This window comes from Chaetura pelagica, unplaced genomic scaffold, assembly GCF_000747805.2.
Source record: "Chaetura pelagica isolate M959 unplaced genomic scaffold, ChaPel_1.0 scaffold13, whole genome shotgun sequence".
NCBI classification, from domain to species: domain Eukaryota; kingdom Metazoa; phylum Chordata; class Aves; order Apodiformes; family Apodidae; genus Chaetura; species Chaetura pelagica.
In genome coordinates, this window is record NW_009954543.1 from 199,655 (window position 1) to 224,998 (window position 25,344).

General features: G+C 37.6%; 1 protein-coding gene across 1 annotated transcript in view; it reads left to right on the forward strand.

Moving 5' to 3' along the window:
- Positions 1-25,344, forward strand: part of BRE (brain and reproductive organ-expressed (TNFRSF1A modulator)) — a 170,871-nt gene that overhangs the window by 84,824 nt on the left and 60,703 nt on the right. The window contains exon 6 of the mRNA XM_010004931.1: positions 832-941. Within this exon, the coding sequence (XP_010003233.1) occupies positions 832-941 (110 nt within the window). The remainder of the gene's footprint in view (positions 1-831; positions 942-25,344) is intronic.

Below are 25,344 nucleotides of genomic sequence, written 5' to 3' on the forward strand. Positions count from 1 at the left end.
TGAAGGTGACTGCACTGCTAACTAGAGATCAGGAGCTGGAATGAAGTTGTGTGTAGCAGAAATACACTTGTTCGTACTTATGTGATTTATGAATTGGAGAGATGTCAGGTCCTAACCAGAAACAATTTGTTTTATCTGATCCTAAAACTGTAGCTGATTGTTCTGATACAAAGTGAGTGTAAACTGTAAATGCACTAAGCTTGACTGTCACAGTGTTTAGCACAAATTCTTTTTCTTCTTACAGTAGTTTTTAGAGTATACAGTCTTTGCTAAAAGTAATGCCTGGGTTTAATTTGCAGGAAACTTGGGGACAATGACTTCTAGGTACAAATTTTTTATGTCGAAAGTGTTTTCCATGCACAAGAGAAGTAGAAGCAAGAGTGCAGCAGACAGTTTGGATAACATACTCTTTTGAAAAATAACAAATATAAAATCTGTGGTCATTACTCATTGATATTACAATATTTTAAAAAATTCTCTGGCATTTGTATCTGATGCTAGGGTTAAACCGAGCATTCTTAAGAATTAAATTTCTGTCTGTAGTGAGATATGTAGTTAAGCTAATTGTGGAGGAGCTACACTACTGCACACTTGCTTACCCGGTAATCTTATTTTGATACTCTAAAGGAAATTAAACATGATGGAATATCTTTTAAGTGCTAATATAGTAAGAAGAATTTGAAAAATGTTTTTCAATATTTACACATTAAATTCCTCACTGAAGCATCTCCTAAATAAATTGGTGTTTGACTTATTAGTTGTTACCTGTGAGATTTTGACTCGTCAGTTTGTTATTTACCATTTTATATATACGTTATTTTTTCTGTACAGGATGTGAATGAAGATCCTGGAGAAGATGTTGCACTTCTTTCTGTTAGTTTTGAGGATGCAGAGGCTACTCAGGTTATTCCTAAGTTGTATCTCTCCCCACGTATTGAACAGTGAGTAAGACAGTTTTTTTCTGGAGCGTTCATTCTTTTTCATCTTTAAACTTTTCAGTTTTTCCCTGATGTATTTGAGAAATGTTGGCTAGTTAATAAAATACTTTTACTTTAAATTGCTTAAAGTCATAAGGACTACTGCAAGTGTGTGTGTGGTGGAGAAATGATAGAGCTGCTTTCAGCTATTTCTGTGTTTATGGCTGGATTACATATGGATGAAGAGAAGTGATCAGTAGCTACATGTGGTATTCTTGTATCATCATATTCCACAAAAACTATGCTGTGCTTTCCTGTAGCAGCATTATTGGATGTCTCCTATGGTACAGCATGCCAATAACTTTTTTGTGGAGGAATCTTTAATTTAATTTCCTTTTGGGAAGTTAAGTTCTCCATATAAACAGAATACCTTTGAATAAACTATTGCTGTGTTGAAGCTGAAGTTTGAAGTTAACTGTGTTTTAGGAATTAACAGCTTAAATAAGATACTGTTTTCAGGAGATATCTGAATGTCTTACTTTAAGATTGTTGAAACTTATTGATCTGTTGGCCAGTTTGCATCAGATTTGCTGAGAAACAAATTTTTGCTCCTAAAATGGAAGGATGAGGATTAGAAATCAGTCTACTTTAATTAAATTTTTCTTATTCCATTTCTGGAATTCAGAGTGTCTTTATGTTCAGTATCTTTCCCTCAGTATCTCAGTGTTGTAACATCGGCTTCAAATAAGTGACCACATTAGACTGTTCAGATATACAACAGTTAAGCTGGTCTAAATTGTTTAATTTGTTTTTCTGGTTAATGCTGCAGTGGCTTTCCTCTGAAGTGGTGATGACACTTCTGGGTAGAGAAGAAAAGATGAAAAACGATGACTACCACAGTTTTATAATAACTCAGTGATAAAGTTTGTGAAGGAACATGGTATCTTGACATTTTGCTCAGCAGAGCATTGGTCTGGATAAACAGTTGGATGCAATTTAAAAAACAAAACCCAAGATTTGACTTAGATAAAGGCATAAGACTTCCCAGATATTTTATTTATGAAAACCTAGTTTACACATGCAAATACACACAAACAATACATTTAGTAGCTTTTACATTTTCATCTTTTTTATCAGTTCAATACTTTTTGGCAGCATTACTTGAGGGAGTAATTGTAGTCAAACATGTAATTATCCTTCTGTGTTCCAAAGGATTCTTCTGCTCAGCTGTTGTTGAAAGCAAGTGGGTTGTAACTGTTTCCACTGTATTTTCAACTCTAGTCACATAATGGCTCTTAAATATCTCTAAGGCCACCAAGGTACATCTGTCCGAATGACCCGTGTGCTAATGAATGTGCTGCTTATTTTCCCACTTTCAATAGTATCTTTAGAAAGATGCTAAACTCTTGAAAACAAGCAGAATAGCAATACAAAGGAGCAGTTAGTCTTTCTAAAAGTATTAAATTTTCCTTTACTGCCCTAAAGAATATCTGATTTTACATGTGTGATGTAGAGCATCATAGCAGAAAGATATTTGGGTGGTGTTAATGCATATCTGACATTTCTGATGTATTGATGGCTTTGTTGTTTATAGCTTATGTAGTCATATTAAAATCATCCCAGTAAACCCTGGAGTTCCATACCACACCTTGTTACCTTATCTGTCTATCAGATTTGAGATACTTGACTCATAACTCAATCTATCCTCTCGCATTTGTAAGATACTCGTCACAGCATCTAGACACTGGTAACCCATAATACTGGAGTTGCTTGTGAATTCTTGAACCTTCCTTTATTCTACTGGCTACTTTTTATGTACCATGAAAAAAGGTATGGGTATGTTTTCAATGTTCGTTCGATTGCCCTTTAATAACACAGATACAGTAGTCTCTTGTTCTTTCCCAAATCCGGTCGCTACTCTGTTTAGTGGGGTCTAGATACTTAACTTTCCAGTGTTTGGGAACTGAAGCAACAATGTGTACTTCTTTATACTTTTTGCCAAAAGTACAAAAAACCCTCAAAAAGCCCTGAGGATTAGTTTAATGACTTGAGGCTATGGCATGTTACATTTGAATTGTGTTCTGCTTATAAAAGTTCTTCCCTGCTGCTAACAGTAATTGCATCTACAAAAGCCATGTAAGCAAATTACCAGTGTATGTTTTTTTATGCAGCAGATTTTGAGGTGGAGTAAGTAGTAGTTGACAGTTCCCAACATAACATTCCCAAGTACTCAACAAAACAGGAAAAATACCAAATTCCCACAATTATTGTGCTACTATTAAACTCTGTTCACCTTAGGAAGAACGAGCAAACAGGAATAGCATTTTCCTGACTTATGAAAAAGCATTTTCAGATACAAACGGTTCAGCTTTGTAGAGAAATCAGCGCAAAGAGCCTGTGTAATGCCTGTTATCTCCTGCTTTCCCAAGAGGTTTCATTGCTTTTGTATTCTACCATATAAACATGCATTCCCACATTGTGTTTTCTAAAAATGATACATACCCACACATCTCGTCAGTGAATTTAAGCCCTAGCAATATGAATACAGTGTTTTTGCTTTGAAGGGTTATCGTAAAGCAGATTTGCTCTATTTTTAGATGGACAGTAAACATAATAATAGTAATGACTGCTCTTTGCCATAGACTCTGCAAAAGAGGTTTGCAAAGTGACGAAAGTGTCCACTTTTAAAAGAGTTGGGGCTAAGTTGGCTTGAAAAAGCTCATCTATTAAAGCAACAGGTAAAAATGCAGTAGAGAAGTAATGTGGCTCATTTGAGTCAATGTCAGTGTTCCACTGGCAGCAAGAGTGTCAAGTTCAATTCTTACAGTGAAAGAACAACACTGCACTTAGGGATGGGAAGCGTTTGTGTTACTTTATAAAAATCTCAGCAATAATTATTCATAGCTCTGTGTGGTTTAATTATTTCCTTTAAAGTTGCTAATTTAAAAATTCCTTTAATTATTAATTGTCGAAAACACAATAACAGCAATTTCTATTTAATGTTTCCTCTATTTGAAATCAATCACTTAAAAAACCTTTAGTTTTCTAATTTTAAGGATTCTTATTCTTTATTGCACTGCCTGAGTAAGCAGATAGATGCCAGTAACAGTTGCTTTTAATGATTTCAAAAATTGGATTAATTAGAGTGAAATGGGGTGTATTTATGATAGATGTCTTGTTTTAAAACTGCCATCATAACTGCAGTTCATAAAAACAAGTTTCTGCACACATCTGGAGGAAGTGGTAAGCTGGGGGAGTGTGCAGACTGACCACCCAACTCGAGAGGATGGTGCTTGTTGAGGATCTCTGAGTGTGTGTCCTCAGCTCATCCTGCTCCTCCTCCTCGCACCAGGAGAATGGGACTGGCCACAGGATGCTCTGCAGCCCCTGCTGAGGGTTGCTGTGCTTTGGGGAAAGGTCGGAGAGCTGAGCAGTGTCAGTGCCTGAGGCCTCTCACTTGCTCATAGACCTGACCTCCCTCTCCTGCTGGGTAGGCACGGATGTATTCTGATGTTGCTTCTGCACTCCTCTGCATCATGAGGAGCCACTGGGATATTTACTCCTTATGTGTGTGTCATATTTCCATGCATTTTTCATAGTGTCTCTAAACCTGTTGGTAGGAAGCATCTTCCTTGCTCAAAATTACCTTTCTAGTGGAAGTATACTAGATAATTCATACTGAAAGGAAACTTGCAATGAAAATAGCCATAGTATCTTTGGTTTCCATTTATTGAAAGCTACTGGAACCTTAATCCAAGAAGTCAGTGCAGGATGGAATAGCTAGTTTCTATATTAATGCTTAAAATATGTGTCAGCATACTACACATTAGTGTAGATCAGAAGGGTATTTAAAAAAATAAGAATTAGTGCAAGTATTTTTTTTCTTTTTCCTTCATGAGTTGTTCATGCTAAAGAAAATCAAAATGGGTTCATCTTGGTTCACACTTTAAGAAAAAAGGATGTAAGGGTAGAAACACTGTTGCTCAGTGAATGCTATGTTCCCTGAATTCACAGAAATAATCCTGCAGTAAACACTGTTGTCCTGGAGGGTTTTTCTCTGATAAATATGCGGACGTGAATATGCTAAGAAAACCAGCTGTCAGGAGAACTTGTTTTGCTTAAATGGATCAGGCTCCATGCTTAGAGGACTGAAATGGTTGGGTTTTACTGGTCTGGGAGCTGTGCCAGAGGGTTCTTTGTAACTGAGGGTGGTATGCAGAGTTCGGTGACTGCATTTAACCTTCTCATGCAGGCAAGGGAGAATAACGAGAACCTGGGCTGAACTCTTTGACTCGACTTGGATTGACAGTCAAAACACATTGACTTGTACTTCTGTCCCAGGTGTTCAGCTGTACTGGCTGTTCCTTTTTCTTCTGAAGAACTCACACGGAACAATTAGTGAAAATAGTTCTATAAGATCTAAGATTTATGTGACTGTAGTCTAAATGGTGCTTTAATACTGGGCATGTTAAGGTTGTCCTTAAATGGTTCAGTTAGTGAGATTTTTGAGATGGTTTTCTTTCATTTAGAGACCAAGCAATTAGACCTAGTCATTGAGGTATGAAATACTTGAGGCAGTTTGGTGGGACTGATTTTGTTGTTGATCATGAGGTATCAGTTTCTCTGTGTAGGAGAAAAGAGGAAGTTGTTGGTGTGATGTACACTTTGTGGCACTCCAAAGCTCAGTGTTGCCTCTAGTCTCAGAGCAAAACTGAGATTTGTATGTTGTGAAAGGTTTTTGTCTTCCCTCCTGGCTGTTTTGTCAGGCTTCTCTCAGATCACTTGCCTTTGTGCATTAGGTTCTGTAACCTGATGGTGGAGAGAGTATTTTACATTATATGTACCAAGTACTATACCTTTTAAAGGATTCTCTTATATAGTAGAAAATATGTATGGAAAATGGAATTAGTAAGAAATTACAAAAAAAATAAGCATGATTCAAGATAGTCTTCTTCAGCTCCCTTGCTCTGCATATTTCTGACTAGAGTGAAATGGTCCACAATATTTCAGTAGTTTTAGACAGATTTGTTTCCGTTAGGTACAAATCTTTCCATTAAGGCGTTGCATTTTTCACTCATGTACATGTAGTTTCTTTCAGGCTACCCTAATTAAATATACAATTCTTTTTCATGTTATGTTGTCATATGCTGTGAGTATGCCATGCTTCATTGTAATAATCTCTTTCAACAGAAGTGTTTCTACGTGCTCTTGTAAAGCTATACTCTTCTAAAATCTCCTCCTCAGCATTTTTACTGTGGTATCCCTGCTTCTAGGTATATTTGCCCTCATACAAACAGAGATAAGGAAGGAAATAGGGAATGAAGTAATTTTTGTTTAGGACATCACACAGTATTCTTCATTCTTCACTTGCTGCCATTCTGATGTTCCAGGTGTGGTGCTGAAATGCCATTCTCAAATATTTCCCCCAAGACATCAGAGCACACATGGTAGATTTAATTTTCCATTCATGAAATGTTTTTCTGGTAGAAAGGAAGCCTACTGAACAGAATCAGTCCATGTTAGTACTGAACTGTTTCTGTCACAGGTGGCAGGAATTTTTTCATGCCTAAACATTAATAGGAATCTTTTGGAGTTTTTGTAAGATCTTTTGTTCTGAAGAACTGTGTGGGCCACATTAAATTCATTGAAATGTTTTCCATAAAATTAGTTAGGCTGACCAGAGACATTTGAAACAAGGGTAATCTTTTTTTATTCTATTCTATTTAGTTCTATTATGCTTGCAATATGGCAGTAATAGAGCAAGCAGGAGGCTCTGCTAACTGAGGTGAGATGTTAACTTTAAAAATTCCTAATTAGATATTTCTTAAATATGCAATGAAAAAAAATCAGGTGCTATCTGAATTGTAGAATTTATACACAGGGAAACATAACTTTGAGTTTTTCCAGGGCTAAGTTAATTGTGGTTTGATGAATAATGTGCTGCTATTAAATACTACTTTAAAAAACAGTGATATACCGGGTTACTGTGAAATCACAATTGAAGGCTGTCTCTTGGGAGTGAAATACCTCTTGCAAAAAGAAAATGCTTTGGACTTAAAGACTGCATCAAATTTTAAAATTATCTTACAAGTCTGAGACTCATGCCAGTTTATCCTTCAAACTAATCACATGAGCAGTTCAAGGAGGGCTTTTCTTTAAGTTCGAAGTTGAGCGTTTGCTGTTCAACTATATCCATTCTCACTGGGCATTAATTACCAGAACTGACTAACAGTAGTTACAATGAGTTAATTAGATTTTTTTCTTGGCAGCAAATGCTGTGAGTATAGAAAGGCACATTTACTTAACACTTAGGAAAACACAAATTTCCTAGAGTACATTTTGAACCCACTTCTGTTGACGCGTGGGTATTTTTCCCAGTTCTTGATGTAAATCAAAACCCACCACTACAGGCCACGATACCATCTTTTAACAGAGTACCCTTTAACTGAAGCTGCTTTTTGCATATTTGGGATCTGCGCCTTGCATTTTGAATATGGTGACTAAGTCGTTTGTTTTCGGAGAACTTCACTCGGTTGCAATCTGTACGTTACTGTGTTCTGTCTTCAGACTTTTCCTATCTAGTTATTTAAAACAGTTAGCAAAAGTTCAGCTACTGTTTAGTGCTTTCATCCAGATGGTCACGCTCAGCGGGTACAAATTTTTGCCCATTTGAAAGTTAAGGATTTTTAGATAAAACCTCTCAAAAATGTGAAATGCAGAATTGAGTTATATGTGTTTGATTACCTCTGTTGTCACTGTCTTTCCCCCCCAACTGGGGAGAACTGGCAGTAGCCACTGGGAACCATCTTCATCGACGACCTGGATGAGGGTATAGAATGTACCCTCAGCAAGTTTGCTGATGACACTAAGCTGGGAGGAGTGGCTGACACACCAGAAGGCTGTGCTGCCATTCAGAGAGACTTAGATAGGTTGGAGAATTGGGCGGGGAGAAACATGATGAAATTCAACAAGGGGAAGTGCAGAGTTTTACATTTGGGGAAGAACAACACCATGTCCCAGTACAGGTTGGGAGCTGAACTGCTGGAGAGTAGTGTAGGTGAAAGAGACCTGGGGGTCCTGGTAGACAGGAGGATGACCATGAGCCAGCAATGTGCCCTTGTGGCCAAGAAGGCCAATGGCATCCTGGGGTGCATTAGAAAGGGTGTGGTTAGTAGGTCAAGAGAGGTTCTCCTCCCCCTCTATTCTGCATTGGTGAGGCCGCATCTGGAGTATTGTGTCCAGTTCTGGGCCCCTCAGTTCAAGAAGGACAGGGAACTGCTTGAAAGAGTCCAGCGCAGAGCTACGAAGATGATGAAGGGAGTGGAACATCTCCCTTATGAGGAAAGGCTGAGGGAGCTGGGTCTCTTTAGCTTGGAGAAAAGGAGACTGAGGGGTGACCTCATCAATGTTTACAAATATGTAAGGGGTGAGTGTCAGGGGGACAGAGTTAGGCTTTTCTCGGTGATGACCAGTGATAGGACAAGGGGTAATGGGTGTAAATTGGAGCATAGGAAGTTCAAGGTGAATATCCGAAAAATTTTTTTTACTGTGAGAGTGACAGAGCACTGGAACAGACTGCCCAGGGAGGTTGTGGAGTCTCCTTCACTGGAGACATTCAAAACCCACCTGGATGAGTTCCTGTGTGATGTACTCTAGGTGACCCTGCTCTGGCAGGGGGGTTGGACCAGATGATCTCTCGAGGTCCCTTCCAGCCCCTAAGATTCTATGATTCTATGATTCTATGATTTTAGTGGGGGATGTAGTGCCTTGTGGAGCTTGGATTGAGGATGGCAGAGGAACTGCTCTGCAAGGACACCGATGGGCAGAACGCAGGCTGTAAGTGGAAGGATCTTGGCTGCGTCATCTGTATGAGCAAAAGCAAGGATTGAAGTGCATTCTTCAAGATTACCAGAAGGCCTCATTCCCCTGCCAACCTGCCTTTTTTCCATAAGTTTCCTGACCTCACAGTAGTACAAGGTACCACCTCACAGTGTTCTTTGCATTTCACCTCCCTCTTTCCTGCCAGTCATCAGTGGCACTTTAGGCTTAATGTCTTCTTGATAGCAGCTTTATACCTCCCTAACTAGCTGTTGTAGGAAGATGCCATTTTTCAAAATAAACCGTGGCTGATTGTTGCACCCTGACTACTGGGTTTCTGGGGGTTTCCATTTTTCTAATGATTGTCAAGAATGTGATTCATTTTATTGCTGATTTAATTTAAGGTACATGGGGTAGTCACAGTCTGTCCTGCTGCTTAACCACATGAGCTACTTGATTCAAGTGAACATTAGCCAAAACCCTATTTCCTTCCAGCACTTGCATGCTAGACTTACCTGGAGAACATGTGTAAAAGGCATATTCCCACATATGAGACTTTTGGTTGAATAGTCTTTTCCTAGGTAACAGGACTCTCTTCAGAAATACTGAGAAGAGCATTCCTCTGGGGAATCCCCTTACCGATTCAGAAGGATTTGTTGAATTGTACACCCAACACAGGCATCCTGTAACTATATCAAATTTCATCTTTCTTTAAATAAAAGTGCAGATTGTAGGCAGCTTAGTAAACTCATTCTTTAAATGGAACTAAGTTGCTGTATTTTATAGGTTTGATTTATGAAAAACATGTAAATTGATCTTTGTAGAATGCAGAAATAGCAAAAAATGTAAGTTTGGAGAGCATCTTTCATTCCTTGACAGCAATCACATCTTGAGGTCTAGCAAGGGATTAATCTGCAACCTGGAAGAAACACACAGAGGTAGTTAGAGTTTGCCTGTGGGCCACCTTACATTCAAGGAGTTGCATCTTCCTTTTATATTTAAAGAAGCTTGGTTTTATTTTTTTCCTATCAAGAAAAAAAATTTGTACCTTTAGTCCTCTTTTGTACCTAAAACAAATATTGCTGTTTCCTGCTTTCTTTCATGGCAAATCAATTCATTCTTCTGCTGACTTCAAGTGTTGACAAGCTCCAGCTAAACTCTGGGACCCGCCTGTGAAGTTTGCATCTTGGTCAAATTCAAAAGCGGTGTCAAGAGAAGACCTATATGTTCAAGATCCTACTTCTCACCCTGATTTTTGTTGGAAGAACCCCCAGGAACTTGCATAGGGAGGAACTTGGGTGTTCTAACAGGTCTTTGATCTAGGTGATTAAGAGCCACAACTCTGGTGTACACTGTGAGGCACACCAGCCTTCCATTGTTTTGGTTTTTTTGAGGTTTTGAAATTTTTTTTGTGCAGTCTTTGCTATATCTAGTGAAAAAAATTGGGAAATGCTTATTTAAGACATTTATCAAACATGACATGTGGTAGCAGTATTTTGAAATCCTTTCATTTCAGTGGGATTATCATCAATTTCTGTCTTTTTGATTTCTATGACTCTTGTAGCCAATGTGTTAATAGAAAAAAAAATCAGCACTTTTTAATGTATAGTTTGGAAAACACACGTGTGACCCATGAATATTATAGAATGTAATCAGAGATCTCATGTGTGATATTTAATATGTGTTTGCAGTATGTGTCAAACATCCCACAGAGGAAGACAAATTAAATTTGGCAGGAACTGAAAATATAGACTATGAAAATGTACATTCTTTGTTGGATTTTAAAACAGAATTGTTTTAAGCTGGTTTCTGATCAGGGGCCACTGAAAACACATGAGGAGAAAACTTCAGTGATTTAACAGTTTCAGTGGAGGAAACTCTGTTAGTACCAAAGCTGCAGACACCACAGTGCAGTGGAAAAACCTGTACAAATAGAGCGAAACAATTCTGCTTGCAGATATTTGCTGTAGAAGCCAATAAAAGGGCTGTGCTCTTGTGTGTGGTTTAGTGATGTCAAGCACTACTTGCTGGAGGCAGCTGTGCTACTGCAATGCTTTCCTGACCTTAAATAGCCTATATGCTGGCTAATGCAAGCGTTCAAATATAAATACAGGGCACATAAGGACAGAAGGAGGCCAGAAAAGCCATCTAGGCCCCTTCTTTCCCCTGAATTAGTCAGTGTCTTCCTCAGTATTCTTCTCTTCTGGTGTTGGTCCAAGGTATTTACAAAACCGTTTAGACTAATTGTTTCCTTGTGTTCCCTCAGTACTGTTTATTCCATATGTTAAGTACTGCGTGCGAAGCAGTTCTGCTCTTCAGTGTGGCTGCTGCTTGCTTTCCTTTCCTTTTCCTTTCTTCATGGTTCCCTTCAATAGTAACCCAAACAGCTGTGCAACCTCTGTCTATCCTGGGAGGCTGCATGGACCTCAAGCAGCAGCAGCCTACTACTAGAGAAAATGGGACGTTATGGGGCATTTTGTGGAGGTGTTTCCTTCAGGTCATGTTTTCAGTCTGCTTCCCAGATTTTTTAAATCTTTTTTTTCCCTTTTATTCTGTAATTATAAAATGATTAGATGGCATGTATGTGTAATTACGTAGTGATCTTCTTCATTTATTCCATTGCTCAAAGATTGCCTGTGTTTCTTTTGTAGCCATAATGAGGACTGTGTAACTTGCTTCCTACTACCTCAAATCCGGTTGTTTTCAATTCACTTACCAACCACTTAAGTTTCTCTTAACTGCCTTCTTTTTTTTTCTTTTTCTTTTTCTTTTTTTTTTTTTTTAACTTCCGCCACTATTTTCTGGTTTCTGTTTTGACCATTTGTTTTTAGCTCTGCACATATCTCTGTAAATGTGGTTCATTTTCAAGAAGTGAGCCTCTGGTTTTTTACACGTCAGGTAGCATTTTTTTTCCTGCAGTTGACATAGAAACCGTGAGGAGAGTTGAAGGATGAAAGTAAATCTTGACAAAAGAAGTCTTGCTGAAAGTTTAGACACTGAGTGATGGATAAAAATCTAGCAACCCTTTTAATTGTCCTTCCTACAGCATCAGCGCACATTCAGAACAGTCATTTAGCGCAGGTTTTGCCTTTGTTCTCTTCTTTTAAAACATGTTAACAGTATTCTATAATAAAAATGTTTATTTCAAGTTTATTTTCAATGCTCTTCCTCTTTAAAGTGAATTGTTTTTATTTATCAACTGAGAGAAAGCTTCAAGAAAAATTCCATTTGTGTTATATTTGTCAAAACCTGGGTTACATATCACTGAACAACCTTTTTTCCCCTCCCTGACAGTATTGTATTTAGAGTACATGTCTCAGCAGTAAGGGGGTTCAAATTTCTCAATACTTTGAATATCTGTGCTGATTTTGTTTTTTCTAGTAATATGTTAAAATTTTGCAAGTTTTATCAAATTTAGAAAATACATCCAGTTCCTTAACCTGTGATAACTATAGCGGTTTTGTAGAAAATTCATGTTCAGCAAATAAGTGGTAGATTTCACATCAGAGTCGTAGAGCTCTTTGAAAGGAACTCTGAAGCATCCAGCCCAGCTTCCTGCTTGGCATTGGACTACCACCAGCGCTGGGTCAGGCTTTGTGTAGCAGGGCCTTTGTCTGGCCACATCTTGAACACTTCTGAGAGTGGAGATCCTATAGCCTCTGTGAGGCTCTGCTGTCCTCCTAAGGGGAAGAGTTCCTCTGAAAGTCCTGTCTCAGCATCCCAAGGCCTCAGTTGGCCTAGTCTTTGAGAACATTAAGGTCCCCTCTGGATTGAAGCTGCACAGTTTGTTGTAGGAGTGTTAATGTTGTTAACAGTGTGCCATTTATCATGGTGGTGTTGGAAGCAAGGTACTCTACACTCTTGAGCTACCATTCCTCCATTTCAGCACTGAATCAGTAACAGAAGCTCTGTTAACACCACTTGCTTCCCCCATAAATTATGTTTCTCTAGTTAGTCTCATCATGCTTCACCAGCAACACAGGACAGTCGGGTGTTAAGGATATTTTTCTAGGTAGGATTTGCTCTGGCTGGAGGTCATGATGAGCTAGTATAAAGTTACATTAAGTTCTCATCTCGCTACTAACACAGTAAAGGCATGGCATGAGTTTGCTGCGTTCTGACAGGTATCACCATTGCATGTTCCTTTGGGACTAGCTGGTACGTGACATGATTTAGAGCCGTGTAAGGCAATATGGGGCCAAAAATCAAAGAATTTGGGTCAATATCAAGGGTGGTGGTATGCCTTGCCACACCAAGGCACATAATACAGGGATGTCTCTCTTGTTTATTTAGCTCTGTATACTAAAGGCTTCTAGTCTCTTTTCAGTACACAAATAGTAATTTGTGTTACCTTTTCTAAAATTTCATATACTATAGCAAATTTTTAAAAAAAAAGATCATGAAACAGAACAACTAGTCGCTAGCAGTTAATGATCTTGGCAGTACAACTGGCATTGCTGAGTGCTTTCGATGTACAACCGAGCACACTTAAAATGCTAGAAAAAAAAGGGTTGATTTGCCCTGGTTTTATTTGTTATATGAATGCCATGAAAGTCTAGCATTCTATTTTTGTTCATCTACCAATCTGTTCAGCACATTTTGTTTAACAGTTCAACAGTAAAGTCTATATGCAGCCACCCATGTTACATCAGACTCTGTGCAACTGGAATGTTGTTTACTTTTCACCAAGGCAACTCCCTGTTTTTTGTTAATTAATATCTAACAAGGTCCTGCAGCCGACTCCCTTTAAAGTCAAGAATGTAGGGGTGATCAGGATTTATGGGAACACTATGCTGAGGCCTTGTAGCAGCAGAGTGTTTTGTGCAATAGGCTGTCTTGAGGTGATACTCATTTAGGTGCTCTGATGTGTGGTACAGATTCCTGTCGCATCTCTGTGGTTGTCATTTGAAGAGTGTATTCAAAAGAAAATGAAATTAAAAAATCAATACATGTAGAAGTACATTTCTTTCCACCATAAAAAAGGTGGGGTTTTTTTTAGTTCTGTGTTTTTGTGAACCCTGACCCCTGCCAGAATATATCAATAACATAGAGATAAATAGATACTGCAGTTGGCAAGCTGATTATAATTGTATGTTAAGGCAAACAAAAATGGTCTTTTCATTTAATTCAATTCCGTCTCAAAAACCTGTAAAAATACTAGATTCTATTTTAAGAACAAATAGTAGGTAAATAGTGTTATATCCAAAATCTGCCAATTACTGATTGTGTTTGTGTTCTCTTGGGTTTTTTTGTAAAGTTCCTTTGTTGTAGGAGGACATCTTGGCAGAGCTTCACATGTGTGGTTAACTGCTTGCTGAGCCACACACAAATAATACTGTGCAGTTAAGCATTTCTTCCTGCATCACCAATTTTTATTCTCTTGGGCAACAGGAGTTCAAATCTGGGCACAGATGACAAGCATAAACCTGTCTTATTGTATTAATAACATAGAAACTGCTGCTAGCCTCCATAGTAATATTTTAAAGTTGATCTTGTGGTAAGTTTCTCAATCCAGGTTTAGATTTCATTATACCAGCAAATAGATAGATGAATAACTCTTGAATCCTAAAGGACAAAAGGAGAATCTGCTTCCCATTTTCAGTCTTGTCTGATAGGAATTCTGCTAACGGAGGTCGGAAGGGGTATTTGGAAGCCTGATGGGCAGTGATGATGCAGAAACTACTTATAATATATTGACTGTGTATGCTTGTTTAGAATTTTCAGTCTCCCAGACTGCCTTTCCTTGGAAATATGAGGTAATCAGTTTGCAGAAGCATAAGTTTTCATGTCGGTGTGTTTGTTTACACCCAGAATGGAGTTATGAAGTACAGTTGGTTTGCTTATCACTTAGATATTATAAAAAAGAAAAAAGGTTTTTTATAAATGTATTTAATCATAAAATGGATACTGTAGGTGGGAAGTTGTGTTTGTTTGTTGTGAGTGAGAATGGCCTCAAATAGTCTCTTTGTAACCTTGGAAAATGCTCAAGTAGCATATTTTGGGTAGTAGGGTCTATATTTTGGGTTGTAACACTGAATTGAACACATGGGAAAAATCTATCTGTAATTTGAATTTTGTTTTCTGTGCCACTGTAGCTGTGTTGGGATGTCAATAATATCTGACACTTGGGAGGATCAAGTTGTGTTACAAGAACTCACGGGGAGCGAAGACTGAGCTTTTGGAAAGAAGGTTCTAAAATTGTGAAAAGATTATGATGTTCAAGGACTTGGCTTATTGTCATTTCTTGTACCTATGACATGGCATGAATTTGGCTACAGTTCTCTTCAGAATGCTGCAGTAGACCTTTATAACCTCAGCATATAATTTTGTTCATGCAGTTTGAGACCTAAAACCTTAGGAAGAAAAAAGGCAAGCATCCTTTGGAAATAATTTTTGTCCTTTGGGATTACTCCAGTCTCTGGGCAGTCTTGAAATGGTACCTGCTGAAGAAACTTTCACCTCCATTAATGTATCAGTCCCTCAAATTGATTTTTGAAACATCACAACCGAAGCTATTTTAAACTTTCTGCCCTCCAAATTCTCAAAGCTTCTACTTTGGGACATTCCCAAATCTTTACCACTTTGTTCAAGCAGCATACTCCTCTTTTCTTGCCAGGCCTTGCCCAGACGTTCCTTCCTTGTTCCTCTAACAAATAGAAATACATTTTTTAAACATATTTCTTTTTTATTCCCAACTAGGGGCTTTTGCTCTTTTACTCTTCCTCTCCTCCTTCCTTTGGTTTTGTCTGTGTTTCGCCTCCCTTTTAATGTAGATTTACATTGAAGGAAAGATTAAACTGCCTGGTCCTGAAGATCATTTAATAGAATTGCACAATTCTGAGCATTTCCTGCTAGACAGATGCTAGAGTACTGGATTTTCAAGCAAAATATAAAATCTTAAAATAATTTTTTAATCTTTGGGATCTTGAAACATCTGCTCTGAGTCTGACTTGATAAATAGTAGGCTTTAGTTAGCCATTCTGCAGGCTACCCTTGCAGTTATATGTACAACATTTTTATTTCTTCTTGCGAAGTTAGAAAAATCATGCCATAAATTGGATATAAATTCCAACCTTTTCTAGCTTGTGGCTAGATGAGCTACAATTAGTTATTTTTAGTCCTGACCAAGAGTGCATAAATGTTCTTCAGGTTGACACTAATTAGACCCTGAATAAATACATGGTTCCTTGAAGGATAGACAGCTTTTCCAAATACTGACCATAGCTTTAGATAGGTCACTTTCCAAAGTAGGTCTCCAAAGGTAAAGGAATTTGGAGCAGGTGTTACACAAACCGTAGGTGTCCAAGTCTGACATATAAAGACCTGGGTGTCTTCTTTTTTTCCACAACTACTACATGGCATTCGAACTCACTAACTAGGCAGTAAATCTGTGCATTTCAGATACTGTTTTTCATGTACTGTCAAATTGAAAGATGAAAATAAGATATTCCTCCCACCAATTTTGTCTTTCATGCTCTGGAATCATTTCAGATACGAGTCATATTAGAAACTTACGGACGTGCAAAATCATGGTAACAATTGTATGTCACTGGTTTGGCAGAGTCAGAGAGTAGGAACTGATGAGTTAGTTACAATAAATAATCTAGATATTAGTATGCACTACTTCAAATTTTATGATGTATGTAATAATGACCTCCAGCCTCTTCTGTAATACTATTGCAGTCACTGATACCTAAGAAAAATTTACTCTGTCAGGATAGTCAGAACAGAGATGCAAACCATTTAAATATCCTTTCTGTTTGAGAAGTGTCTTTGGTTTTGTAGCTCAGGTGCTGCAAACAGGCAACACAATTTTTCAAGAAACTTAACTCTCATAAATGAATGAGGTAGTTCTGTTCTTCTCGACTGCTTCTGCTTTTTTTCCTTGAACCTTTCAGCATAGAAATTCATGGTAAGTGCAAAGCTGAAGTGTCTCAGAAGGGGTGAACGCCCTTACCTCTGACTTACATGATTCTACTATAACATCAGCCTTCAAGTGTTTTCTTTGTTGTAAAAAAAGTGGTTTTTTCTTTTGCTAGTCTTTTTTTTTTTTTTTAAGTTGTTTGTGCTTAGATACATACCTTATGTTCTTCCACAGTAGGAAATTTATGACAGCTTACTTCTTGGGCTTTTTCTCTATCTTACAAGATAACATCAGTTCTCTGGCCATTTACAGTGTTTAGGGATGGCAGAAAGTTAGTAAGAAAGGGAAGGCTGGGAAATCTATTCATTATTGATTTTTAGCTGATTTTCATGTATCCAAGAAGCTGAATGGCAACTGAGAACCACATTACTTGTCTTTTAATTCGCTATAGACAGATCTTTGGACTGTTAGTAATCTCTTCCATGCTATGATTTTGACAAATCTTATGTGAACTCCCATGAAGTAGCCAAGGACTGATTTTAACTATAGCTGTTGAATTTACCTCCCATGCTTCAAGCGGGGCTTTTATCTTTAGTCTGGAGAGTTCATCTGGAGATGCTTTTGTTGTTGCTTCCCTATGGAAAACTGTCATGGACTGTGGATTTCAATATTGAGGTGTGCCAGTTTGCAAAACTTCACAGAAATCGGTCTATCTAGTTGTACTTGCTAATACTTTTACCTCAAGTTCCCATTTGTAAAAAAATTTCAAGTACCATCTCAAGCTTGCATTATATCTCTCAGAAAGAGCAAACAAAGGAAGGGAATTTTACATCAAGTAAAATGTTTGCAATTGTCTTCCCTCCCTCTCTGCCATGTCCCAAAACAGATTAAACAGAGTTAGTTGTTATCTGTCATCAGCCACGTTTCTACTATTTACTGCAGTGTCTTGAAAACAGAGTACACAAGTAGAATCAGGCAGCTTTGGCTAATGACAGAATTTGTTAATGTAAGAGGCCTTAGCAGCAATGTTTGTGATTGTTTTAAGACCTTTAATAACAACTCCAGCATTGCCCGTTAGTAGATCTTCACTAGTACGTAAGTGCATCTCTAAATCACTGCCATGTGTGAGTTGCTTGCCCTCCTCTTTCAGATCTTGCAGCCAGCCATACCTATATTCAGCAGTATCACTATGCACAGGAATTTGCTGGTGGTGGTTTTGGGCCAGTTGTGTCCTTATATGACTCCACCTACTCTGAGAAGTTTGACATACTCTGTTTCCCAAAGTAAATAGTGCTTGGGGTTTGGTTGTTTTGTTCATACTGTTTCATCCCCACAGAGGAATGAATAGAGCCATTTTGTAACCTTGATTCTCAGTTTACTTCCTTCACTCTCCTCTTAAACCTCTTCACAGTAGCTATTAGTGTTTCAAATTCTCTTTTAAACAAGCTCATGCCATCCAAATCGTGGTGGTATGTGAAATGTAATGTTAGGCAACTTGATATTGTCAGAGGGATTGTATGTTAAGCTGGGGTGGGGAAGCTAGCACAGTACGTTTTGCAAAGCTGTGCATTTTTAAAAACATCATCATGACCCCCGGCCTATCACTTTTACTTGCAAAGGAGGGCAGGGTCCTACACCTTCAGATGGTTTTTTTTCTAGATACTGCATCCAGCCTGAGTTCATGTCAGGCAAGTCAGGTCATTGTTGCAGAGCTATTGAGGTTCTCAGAGGCTAATCTTTATTTATTTTAGTGTTTCATTCTTTTCATCAAAGCTAAAGCTCTTTGAAGAGCAGTACCACTTTTCATTTTGCTCATCTTATAAATTAGTTACTTTAAAGCTTTCTCTGGGGGAGAAGGAAACATAACCATTATAAAGTTCTGCCTTTTTCCCCCCCATTAGTTCAGATTACACTTGGAACCTCTTTCATTGCAGTTTTAAGCAAATCCCCTCATTTAATCATATAATACTGTGACCAGGCCTTTATTTTTTTATGCTAATAACGAGATATGTATTTGGGATTAAAATTTGTTATGTAAACTGCCTTGCAGTAACATCTACATATGTTGCCCGTATGTGAAGAAAGTCACAGGTTTATAGAAATAGGGCTGTTTTTTCCCTAATAGTTCTTCAGCCATAGCCATGGGTGGCTCAGAGACTTTGTCTGATTTATGTGTATTCAGTAATCCTGAATTAATTTCTCTTCCAGGACTTGTCCAGCCTACCCTTTGAACATACTGCAGCAGGGTTTTTCACACCTCCACTACATCCTGCATGAAGATCTATCTCCTTTTGGTTTTGAACCTAGCTCCTGTTAGTGTGGTGTAATGCTGACTGCTACCCTTGTATTGGAAGAGACAGCAACTAGTCAATGCTTATTCACATTTTCCACATCACTCATCATGTTGTGATTCTGTCATACTCCTGGCCTCATTTTCTGCTTTCCAGACTGAATTGTCCTGCAGACAACTTTCTGCTTCTTTCCTTATCGTCTCGTGCTTGGTTTTGGTTTGGCTTTTTATTTGGTGCTGAACAGATATTTTAACTGAACTGTTAGACATAATTCCATGATCAGCTGAATATTCAGCTGAGTATCCATAATTTTATATTTTTCCACATGCCTCTCACTTCATATTTGTGTTAAATCTTCTGTTTCTTCTTGTCATCCAGTTCTTTTCCTAAAAGCCCATTTATTGCTCTTCATGGTTGGAATTTGTCTTGACTACCCTCAATAACATGTTACCACTAAACCACCACCTGGCAGCTCACCTGTTTGCCAGGTCAGTTATGGACATTTTAAGCAATGCAAATCACTACCAACTTCCCCCCTGCTGACTTAATTCTGCTATTATTATTTACTTACACTTCTTAGTGACTCTTTCAAAGAGCTGCAGTAGGTGTGTGAAACAGGACTACCCCTAAACTGGGCAGGTGTATAGCTTTTACATAGTGTGTGTGCACGTATATGTGATGGGTGGAGGGTTCTGAAATGAGGACACTATCATTTGCCAAAAACATTGTGATGTCCTCACAGGCACAAAACTCAGATTTCATCAGGTATTTGTCACTTCCATGGCCACTTCCTTTAACTTGGTTTTCTCTAAGTGGAAAACTTTATCTCTGTTATGCCTGAAAGCACTTGTGGTGATTCTCCAGATACAAGTGGCTCCAAGGATACTTTTTGTTAATGTTAAATTTCCAGTGAGTTTTCCCTTGTGGTGCCCACCATCAGTGCAACAGAGAGCACAGTGCTGAAGATGAAGTGCATTGACTCCAACAAGGGAAAACCAGTGTTTGAGCATCCTTATGGCAAATTAATGGAAAGTTTTAAAAAAACCAACTAAGTAGTATAACTACATGCAGGAGTATCCTGTGCAGTCACCAAAATGGAAACAGTTCAAAGTCACAGGGGAGTTGGAACAGTTCAAACACTTGTGAACGGCAGCATTTCTGCTTTGTGCTGGAGGGGTTTTGTCCTGCTAAAGCTAACTATCCTTGCGTAGCAGGCAATTGTTTTACAGCAAATCAGTAATAAATCAAACGGTGAGTAGCTTTTACTAGAAAATCTTCCTAGACAGAACTCTGAGAGCAGGTTCCTGTTGTGTTGTTGAGGTGTTTTTTTTTCCTTCTCAGTGCATCAGAGCAGAAAAATCTGCTCAGTTTTCTGGAAAGTCAACTGGTGAAAGAAAGAAAGAAGAACAGCAAGGACACATACCAGTAGCTCTTTCATTATACAGTGGTTTTTAGGTAACATTGGGCTTGGATAATACAGGAGGAGAAATGGTTTCTGGAACAACAGGACCCTTCCCTGAGACATTTGTTTTGTATTACTTTTTAAAATTCAAACTGGAGGAGGAGAGTAAAAACCCTGTTCCTAATTTAAGAAACAGTGGTAAAACTTTAATATTTTCTGCTGGACCCTTTTTAATTTTACAGTGTGGGTGCTACCCAAGAAGAGATAATAAATACACATGTCTAAAACTAAACTATAAAGACTAATATATTCTTGCTCTAGAGCTCAGGGAAAAAAAGGTCATATCTCTAAACTCAGACTAAAATAGGAGTTTGTCAGATATTTTTAGTGGCATTAAGCAACTGCTGCTTTCCAGTAAAGCTAGAAGCTGGGAGGGCTAAGAACCTTTGAAATTTGCTGCAGTTGGAAATTGCCTCATATTTTCCATTATAAATATTTTTCTTTTGTTTCTTTTATTTAAAAATTCTTCAGTTGTGGACTGAGGTTTTCCATATGAGATAACTGCTTCAAATGAATGCTGTTTTGAAGTTTCCTTGGGACTGGCATATTTGTCTTACCAATTCAAATTTCCTTCCCTCAGAGGCATCAGTATTTTTTTTTTCCTGTGTCAGGGTTGAGTTATACCCTCCGCCAGCACCTCAGGTTTAAAGATCTGTTTTTGAAATTACTCATTTGAGTAAGCACCTGTGTGCCCTAATGGTAAAGAAAGTAGATTACGGGTATGATATTAGCAATCTTGGGGCTGTGGTTAAGAAGTCATTTGTAGAAGCTCTCGCAAGAGTGGTTTTAACAAATTATTTACCTAATGGGATGAAGTTTCCTGTGCTTGTTCTTATTGTGGAGCATCTGAAGAGAAGTTGTTCATGTCTCTGCATTGCATGTGCAATGTGAATTTGATAAGTTGTTTTTAACATTTTTATTTAAGCTTTCAGGTTAATGAGTGGGGTTGGTTTTCGGGGGTGCTTTTTGTGGAATTGCTGTCGTTTTCTGCATAGGCTGAGGGTGAGGTCTTGGCTCTGTTCCCGTTGGTAAACTCTGCGAAGGACTTCAATGGAATCATAAATCCTCCATAGATACTTTTTGTGGTGGTAAATCATGGTTATTCGTTAATCTGGCTTCCTAGGAAAATTAATTTGCTTTTCTATAAAATTAGTATTATCGTGTTGTCTGTGCATACAGGTATCTGTCATTTTTGCCCTATGAACTTCTTTTGAGCCTGCAGTCCAATTTAAAAGAAAAATTGGCAGGAAGGTAGAAGTCTTAAAAGTGCCAAGCTCCTATGAAAAGGAGAGGCAGATTCTGTTACTGCCACCTGAAGGAAAGGCTGAAGCCCTTGGGTTACTGTTCTGTGAGCAGAGATTCCTTATGGGAGAGAGAAATTATGAATATTCATTCTAATCCCAGGAAGTGCTTCAGTTAGAATTCATACCTTATTAAACATTAGAAAGAAAAACCTCTTTTTGGTCAAGATTTGTATCCTGAATGTATTCTCTGATATCTTGCAAGGCAGGAACACTGTTTGGACCTTTTCCTTTGGTAAAGACATTTAGAACATCTTTCCTGTGTGGTTTCTTTGATATTTAATGAGTGAACTCATGCTGTGCTGTGGCTTTAACATAACTCAGTTAAAAAGTCACGCTAATGCAGTGTAAAAGTCCATTGGAATCCAAACTTTGTTAGCTGTGTTGCCCGTGAACTTGTTATTAATGCTGTAAATGTTTCTGATATAATATAGAAAATACAGGTAGGTAAACATTGACTGGTATTGGGGAATAAATTAAATACAGAGATTACATCCTTGGAATATTATAAATTATGTTTACACTTAAAAACTCCTGTATAAAGAAGTAATTAATCAATCTTTAGTAGGTCATGTCCATATTAATATGGCATTAGTATTGTAACATTGCATTATATTGCCCATTTGCAGAAGAGAAACGAATTACTGTTGTTGTGGGAACTAAAACTTTGAAATTCCTGATTCTTTGCAGGGGGGTTGGAAAAAATTCAGACATCGGAATTAGATTATTTTTTAAGACCCCCATCTGCCTAGTTATTTCTTTTTCAGCATGAAAACAGTATATTGGATACAGTAGTTCCAAATCCTATGGTTCTAAGCACATTTTTATCTTAAATAAAGGCAGATAAGAATTTACCTAAGTCAACTAGGATCATTTATATCATTCCCGCTTCTCCCTTACAAAACAGCTTATTTCTTAAACCCTATGGCTCAATCTTAATCTGAAGTGAAATAGGACATGTATAGTATCCTGGAACTGCATCGTCACTGTGAGCTCTCAGTGAAAGGTGGAAAATCTGAAGATTTTAAGTAAAATAAAAATTGACCAGTAGCGAAAGAAACACTAACTCTAGCACTAATACTGTATGTATAGTAAGTAGCAGCTTTCCAGGCATCTTGAAGAAAGAAGCCAAATGAACAGAGGCTGTATACAGGAAGGTTTAGATTTAAATTCAGAACTGTATTTTGTCATTCTTGCAGGGTCAGTTTGCTATTTTCTTTTTTCCTCCAACTTTGCAGCAGACCTAAAATCTTCATAAGCTAACACATTCATTATAATTCACTTAAAAACATGCAATGATGGCCTTTATGTTGAAGACAGGAAACCGAAGAAAAAGCCAAGAACATATGATTTCTGAGAACTTCAGTCTTCACAACAAAATAATAACCTAAGCATGTAGAAGCCCCAAATCAGCTATTCCTGCCCCAGGGTTAGCAGGTAAACTAGAATTCTAAAGTACTATTTTAAATAATACTGACGGTTTCATTTTTTACATTCTTTAGTCAATTCAAAAATAACTTTTGTGAGTGACAGATCTTCACAATAAAAAAAAGCTTGCCAAGTTGTCTAGATCATGGGCTTCTGCAATTACATATAGATAGTGTAGATAGTGTGCACTGTTGTCTTTACATTTTGTAAAGTGATAGAATAGGTAGCCTGCCTTAGCCACTAGTATCCAAGGGATTCTGTTGATGCTGTGACATTACTAGCTGATGGGAAGAAGAATTTTTGGATATTTGAAACTTTGGATAAACTGAAATGACTCAATAGTAAACTTCACCTTGAAAAATGCTGAGGACCTTCTTGAGAAAGTCTAGTCTTAGCTTATGAAGTAACAGGATTTTTACTTTGGTTTTATTAGTGTGTAGTAGTATTCCTTCCCTGATAAAAGTTGTATCCCAGATTGTATATGAATGGATTTGTGGCAGTTTCTGCACTATACACAAAATGTATAATGTGTTGTTAAAGCACTTTCCATCCTGTAGGGTAAAAGATACTTATTTTAACGAAACATATATTATTACATGTAGTAGCTATGTATTTTAAAATAACCTCCTGATTGTTTTTTCTGTCACTCTTAGCCATGTATCTTTTCTGGCTTCAATAATAATGTCAGATTTGCACTGGGCTATGCCAAGGAAATAGCAAACATTAATTACAAGTTGTTTAATGAAGAGGTGTAGCTTTCTGAGTTAAACTGAAAGTATGGAGTAAGGTGTTTTGCAAGTGCTTTGCAGAGGTCAGATGTTTGGGGTTTTTTTCCTAGCATGACCTCTGTAAGTACAAGTACTCTACGTATTTCTCAAGCCTGCAAAGACTGGGAAGGAGTCACCATGGCTCATTCTGCTTAATTGACCCCGGAATTGGGTTAAAACACTGAATCTGTGGCTTCCAGTGCAGTGTAGTGACTTGACAGTATAGTGGAAGATCATAAACTTTAAGCATGCACATATGAAGAAAAGATCCTGGAGAGAAAACTATTTAAGTTTGTACTATTCCAATATATTGCTGTAGCTTTTGTGATTTATTAAATGGCACTAACACAACTTTGAGAAACTTCTTCATGCAAGCTGGAGGTTGCTAGTCATTGTGTCATTCAATGGCAGGGACAGAGGTGGTAAGGAAAATCAAACTCTTTGGTAGCATAGTCTTTCCTTAAAGATTTTATATAATCAAACTTAAAAGGACTTCAAAGAAATAAAAGTACATATCCAAAGATATCCATGGGTAACACAGAAGATTCCAACACTGTACTAAATATTTATTGCTGGTAGAAACAGCCAAATGCAATTAGAATATAAACATTCTTAGCCAAAAATTAGAATATTTTCACTTTGGGCGTAAATTTTTTTTCTGTAACACGTTGATAGGCTAAGTTAGGTGCAGTATTAAAACCACATTCTGTTCTTTAGTCACATAAGATAATTAGAACAGCCTCCTAATAATGGGTACATAAAGGACAGTGCTACCTGCCACTCCCTTTATGATGCAATACCTAATTTTTTTTTTCTATGTATTGTATAGAGGGTGAAAAGTCGCCAAATTGTTGCAGTGATTTGAATGAAAGAAGAGTCCTGTTAGAGCTCCTTTAAATGTCAAGCCATTTAAAAGCTGATATTTGTATTTTTAGGAGACCACTCATGCCATGCAGAAGTTAAAAAGTAAAAAAAAAATAAAATAAAAATTTATTTCCTAATGGAAGAACTTTATAAAATAGCACATAAAATACTGTCAAAACATCATAGCCTTCATCAGATTGAGTGATTATCAGCCTATAATCTAGAAGCCTCAATATAACTAATATTAGCAATTAGATGTCAGAAAGTTGGCACAAACAAAGCATTAACATAATGGGATTTGTTACACAATTTGTCTTGGTAAATAAATCTCTATTGACCAGTGGTAGATCTTTGACTTTGAAATATGCCACCAGTGATAGAAGGGTTTCCTTGAGGTAGTTCTCATCTCTTCTGAGTTTTAATTTTAGTTTATAAGAAGCACCTCATTCAATTAGTTATTTTACCTTTTTTTGTTATCCTTTTAGAATGTATTCATAGCAGTATTAGTTTTGCACTGGCATAGCCAATGCATTTTCGTACCATATAAAAAAAAAAATCATGCTTTTGATTTTTGATAGGACAGAGGGAAGAACAAGTTAGGAAAGGAAACAGAGAAATGGCTTTTCTAATAT